Source organism: Ochotona curzoniae, unplaced genomic scaffold, assembly GCF_017591425.1.
Source record: "Ochotona curzoniae isolate NIBS_2020 unplaced genomic scaffold, NIBS_Ocur_1.0 contig_3819, whole genome shotgun sequence".
Lineage (NCBI taxonomy): Eukaryota > Metazoa > Chordata > Mammalia > Lagomorpha > Ochotonidae > Ochotona > Ochotona curzoniae.
In genome coordinates this window covers 39129542-39135541 of record NW_024466004.1, presented here as the reverse complement: position 1 = coordinate 39135541, position 6000 = coordinate 39129542, and the positions used below count along the sequence as shown (strand labels likewise).

The window sequence follows — 6000 nt, the reverse complement described above, 5'->3', positions numbered from 1 at the left end:
CAGAGGAAGATCTTCTGTCCGATGATTCAGTACCCAAGTGAGTGCAACGGTGGGTGCTGCACCACTCCAAAGCCAGGATCCAGAAGGATCCAGAAACTTCTTTCGGGTCTCCCACACGGGTGCAAGGTCCCAAGACTTTGAGCTGTCCACGACTGCTTTCCCAGGCCACAAGCAGGGAGCTGGATGGGAAGTGGAGCTGCCGGGATTAGAACCGGCGCCCATATGGGGATCCTGGCATGTTCAAGGTGAAGACTTCAGCTGCTAGGCCACTGTGCCGGGCCCAGGCCTTGTAGACTCTTAAGACTCCATGATGGGTTATCCAGAAGTAGAACATATACGGCCATTACACAGGAGATGGGTAATTTAGGATGTTAGGTAATAGCCAGGAGAAAGCTTTTTTGTTACTGTATACATACTAAAGAGAGGAATGAGTATTGCTGAGCCAATTGCAAATAATTTATTCCTGGATAAAGGAATTTAGTACATTTATATACTATGTTTAAGAATGGCTTATTTATAACGTAGTAATGACTTAGTATAGTAATTAATATAACCTGTAGGAAATCTTAGTTAAAATGTAATCATTGTTGGATTCTAAACTACTCTGAAAATGACTTACACCTGTTTGGGTTAGCCGTGTCTTTTCTAGTGCAGTGTAATCCAATAATTTTCTTTCTAGCAGCCTCCCCATGTTAGTCGTGCAACATGATCAGTCTTCTGTTTGGTTGGTTTTATAAATCCTAAAAGTTCCAGTTCAGAAACGGCTCTGATAAACCGAGCACTGGAGAATAAGGCTAAGGAAATTGGCTGTGTTGTATTTTTGACAAAGGTTAAGATCTCAGTGATAAAATACTAGTTGACAAACAAATAGACATTTTAAATATTCATTTCTAAATTAAGCTATATTCATTTACTCGGAAGTATGAAATGAAATTAGAATCCACAAACAAAAGGATGCAACGCCTAAATTAATTTTTCATATAGAATAAAAATCACATCCCTTTCCTCATCCCATGACTATTCCTGAGAGTATATTAGCAAAATACAAGATTCAATGACAGTTTTCATTTTGGCAAGTTTTGGAATATAAGCAAGAAAAAAAATTTGAGTATCTAAAAGTTAACAATTACTTGGGTATGTTATGGCTAATACCATAATAAGGTCTGTAATACACGTGAAGATTCATAGATCTATAAACTTACATTATATGTGTGTCTGGACCAATGTAGAGCTGGTAAAAGGATACTGGATAATTTCACTCATTTCTTCAGAAGGTGTAGACTTTGCATCTATATTTTCAGCAGCTGTGACAACTGTTGCAAAAGCCTTTTGAATACATAAGACAGAGGAAAATAAAAATTTCCACAGTTGCCAAACATCTTTTATTGTACTTCCGATGGTTTAGTAATTAAGCCAAATCCAACACTGCTGCTTCTAATAGCTGGCACATTTGTTTTAAAAGTATATCACATTTCGCATTCTGAAAAGACCCAAGGAGCATTCAATTACACGTTAAAATGCAACTTTATAATTTGTTTCAAAGATGTAGAGAAAATTAAGAAGCAACTTATCCAAAGGTAAACAAGCCTCATTTTCTCTATCAATCTTCCTCACCTAGGGAATTGCCTGTTTTTCTTCTAAGCAGCCAATTACGGATACTTTCAAATAGTGTAAGACAACTGTAAACCCAGGGTTTTCAACAGTTCATCCTCTACCAAGTGTTCCTTGTACTTCCTGGTTGCAAAATCTGTTTTGTAGTCATTCCATTTTTTAAAAAATGTAACGTAAAAAGGGAAATTCTAGATAATAATATGCCTCATTTTGTGGAATAACATAACCTAAATTGTTTAGCTTCTGCTTAATGCCAAGTATCCAGTTATGTTTCATATTTGTTTTGATCTGGCATCAACACAGAACTGGCTGGGTTGAAGAGTATGAGATCAGAAAACAGCAGTTTTGGAGTTGTGGTGTTTCTTTGGAAGTACCAGGCAGTTTACCTTTCCAAACAAAAGACAGGTATTGAAAAATAAGTTACAAGGTAATAAAAGAAAGTGTTCTAGTAAAGCTCTCATAGAGCAGGCTAGAACAAGACAGTCTGCTCTTGTCTCTTTAACCTACCTCTGACCAGTCCACAAGGTTGATTAGCCTGCTGCATTCCAGGTGCAACTTATATGCTATGCAGATGTCTGGGGCAATATTGGGAATGCAGCCTTCTTCACTTTTCAGGGCTTCATTCTAAAAAAATACAGTGAAGTAAGGTAACTACTATTTTCAGATGATGAGGAATACAAATCAGACATTAATGCAACCGCTAACCTAGATGTATAACAGAAGTATCTCTGGTGTCCTTTTAGTCTACTACTCTTCTGTAGTTATTCAGTTCTTGTTTAGATTTAGGCCTTGGTCAAAGTCCCTCTGGCTCCTAGACACAAGAACATTCTTAGAATTCAAGTACACTTCTCAGGTTAATAATTGTTAATTTCTGAGATTATAGTGCATTTCTGATTGTCATAAAAAGTTTACAGAATTCTTTGGGATTATTTCATAAAATGGTACAACCCAGGGCCCGTGCAGTGGCACAATTTGCTGATCCTCTGCCTGCAAGCGTCAGCATCCCAAGAGTGCTGGTTCATGTCCCAGATATTCCATTTCCCATCCAGGTCCCTACCTGTAGCCTGGAAATGCAGTGGGGATGGTCCTAAGCTGTGGGAACCTGGCCTGCATGGGAGATGCGAAAAAAAGCTCCTGCCTTCTCGGCTATGGCCATCATGGCCATTTGGGGAGTGAACCAGCAAATGGAAGACTCCCAGTCTCTCCTCTCCATAAGTCTAATCTGCCTTTCCAAGAAAAATAAATCTATAAAGCCTACCATGACCGGGAATGTAAATTGTCAGCACTGGAGATAGATCTTAAGCCCTTTTAGAAGCCTTCAGTGGTTTTTCAACTGTTTGAATTTCATGATAGTTATCAAGAGCCACAAAATCTTAACATGTGTATCTAGGCCAGGATTAAGAGTTTTTAATGTGTGACTTTTTGTTAACAATAGCTGATTTGTTATGTAAACATAATAATTATTAAAATTCTATTATCTTTGAGAACCACAGGTTGGTTCATTTATACTGTTTCTATTCCCTGGCATCACTTGGCGTGTTTGTGTGCCATTTTGCAACAAGAAACTGATAACCAAGAGCTTCATGCTGTCATAGAGTCGATATCTAAGTAACATCTGACAACAACTCTTCCCAAAATATTCTGTGTCTCTCCCTTTTTCCTCTCTCCTTAATGTGATCATCTTACCTGGCTATAAGAAAGCTAGTTTTAAAAACTCTAAATGGAGGGCCCAGCATGGTGGTGCAGTGGTTAAGGTCCTCGCCTTGCACGCCCGGGATCCCATATGGGCGCCGGTTCTATCCCGGCAGCCCCGCTTCCCTTCCAGCTCCCTGCCTGTGGCCCGGGAAGGCAGTCGAGGACGGCCCAAAGCTTTGGGACCCTGCACCCGTGTGGGAGACCCGGAAGAGGCTCCTGGCTTTGGACCGGCATAGCACCGGCCGTTGTGCTCACTTGGGGAGTGAATCATCGGATGGAGGATCTTCCTCTCTGTCTCTCCTCTGTATATCCGCCTTTCCAATGAAAAAATAATAAAAATAAATCTTTTTTTAAAAAAAAACTCTAAATGGGTAAGCTGTCCTTATAGTATTTTAGGAATAATAACTGTCTAGATTTAACGCAGTGTATTGCTTAGGAGTCTGTTTGATGGGTTAGTTGCCAAACTCTGTATAAGCTTCCTAAAGTTACTCAGACCTTTGTTTCCTTTAGATTCTGATGCAAATTCAAACTGACTTTCCTTATCCATTAAATGCAGCCATTTGGGTATTTAATTTCACCAGGCTGTTCTGTTTCATCTATTATTTGGTTAGATCTGTAAGAAACATTTCCTTTATTTTCAGGGGAGAAGTAGCATCACGCTCCTGAATCTTAGTACCTACCTGGCTGGGTTTATAACACAAAGGGCAGACAGTTGACAAATGGTCAAAAATTGTCACCATTAGTTGACTACAGATTGCTGCCTTCACTGAGTAAGAAAACTTCCAAGACAGAATTAGTGCAATCTAGGTCCTAAGCTGCCAACTTTCATTAAACTAGAGCTAAAAATTCATACCATTTTGTAACAGGGAACTCCCAGGCTTTAGCTAACCTCATAACTGAATCTGTTTCTTACCTTGAGATAATAGTAAGGATTGTTGAGTGCAGTATGGAGGGCTATTCGTGGAGCAGCATTTAAGTGTTCACGAAGGGTGTTGGCAGCACTGAAATAAACCACCTCATGCAAAGGCTGTGTCTCTGGAGGCAAAAGATAATCTCTGAAAAAGGCCAAAGTCTAGTATTAGATTCTAGATAAGCAAGGGTTTGTTTTCATTTTTGTCTGCTCAATGGAGGACGTCTTGCCACAGACTCTGAGCAAAATGAAATGAGAGAAAAATCCAAGTATTAGGCCCAATGCACAGTTTTACTTCAAATTGTACTTCTTAGGACTGATGTGCCGGCATCCCATATGAGCATTAGTTTAGGTATCAGTTGCTCCACTTCCAATCCAAAAGCAAAAGACAGCCCAAGTGCTTTCAGCCCTGCATCCACTTGTCAGACTCAGGTTTGGCCTTGCCTGGTCTTGGCCATACTACCACTTGGGAAGTGAACAAGATGACCATCTCAGGCTCTCCTCTCTGTAACTCTTTTAAAAAATTAAATAGCTCGGGCCCAGCGCGGTGGCACAAGTGGTTAAGGTCCTCACCTTGCACGCCCGGGATCCCATATGGGCGCCGGTTCTAATCCTGGCAGCCCTGCTTCCCTTCCAGCTCCCTGCCTGTGGCCCGGGAAAGCAGTCGAGGATGGCCCAAAGCTTTGGGACCCTGCACCCGTGTGGGAGACCCGGAAGAGGCTCCTGGCTTCAGATCGGCATAGCATCGACCGTTGTGCTCACTTGGGGAGTGAATCATTGGGTGGAAGATCTTCCTCTCTGTCTCTCCTCTCTGTATATCCGCCTTTCCAATAAATAAAATAATAAAAATAAATCTTTAAAAAAAAATTAAATAGCTCTTTAAAAAGTTTTTAAAGGATTTTTTTTTTTTTTTTGGAAAGGCATATTTATGTAGAGACCACTAATGACCACAATGGCTGGAACTGAGTTTATCGAAAGCCAGGAGCTTCTTCCAGGTTTCCCATGCTGGTGCAGGATTCCAAAGCTGTAGGCCATTCTCTACTGCTTTCCCAGGCCATAAGCAGTGAGCTGGCCAGGAAGCTCAGCAGCTGGGACACAAATAGGTACCCATCTGGAATCCTGGCGCTTGCAACGTGGAAAATTAGCCAATTGAGCCATTGTGTTGGGCCCAAGAAGTACTTGTTTTTCAAAACTTCTTCCAAACTTTACACTAAAAGAAACTACTACAAAAAGGAATGTCATAAACATATACATTGCTTGAACATTTCATAGTTAACTTTTTAGAAAAATGGGTATCTACATCCTCTATTAGAGCAAGCATTTAGTTCTTGAAAGCATTAAATGCTGGCCTCCAGCCTGGATGAATTTAAGGAAACTGGAGATGAGTGGCCTGCTGGGGTGCCTGGGTCTGTTCTCCTTTCCGCCTCCTGACTACTACGCAGTCTGGAATGCAGCGGGTGATTGCTCAAGTAATGTCACTGCTACCAACATGGGAGGCCTGGACTGAGTTTCCAGTTCCTCACTTTGGTGTGGTTTAACCCTGGAAGCAGTGGACATGGGGCATTGTACCAGTAAACAGAAAATTCTCTGTCTCTCTCTTTTCGTCTCCCTATTTCTCTTTTAAACAACTACTTTTAAACTTACACGTGGGCTAGCTGTAATGGCTCAATGTCTAAATTCTCACTTTCCAAGTGCCAGAGTCCCATATGGGCCCCAGTTCATGTTCCAGCCGCTCCATTTCCCATTCAGCTCCCTGCTTATGGCCGGGGAAAGCAGTAGAAGAT

The 6000-nt window shown here is 41.1% G+C and overlaps 1 protein-coding gene across 2 annotated transcripts in view; it reads right to left on the bottom strand.

Moving 5' to 3' along the window:
• Positions 1-236: 236 nt before the first annotated feature.
• Positions 237-6000, bottom strand: part of ORC3 (origin recognition complex subunit 3) — a 61778-nt gene continuing 56014 nt past the window's right edge. For both annotated transcript variants that reach the window (XM_040983745.1, XM_040983747.1), the window contains exons 17-20: positions 4220-4361; positions 2119-2235; positions 1247-1326; positions 237-781 (exon numbers count right to left, since the gene is read on the bottom strand). In XM_040983745.1, the coding sequence (XP_040839679.1) occupies positions 676-781; positions 1247-1326; positions 2119-2235; positions 4220-4361 (445 nt within the window). In that variant the 3' untranslated portion in view covers positions 237-675. The remainder of the gene's footprint in view (positions 782-1246; positions 1327-2118; positions 2236-4219; positions 4362-6000) is intronic.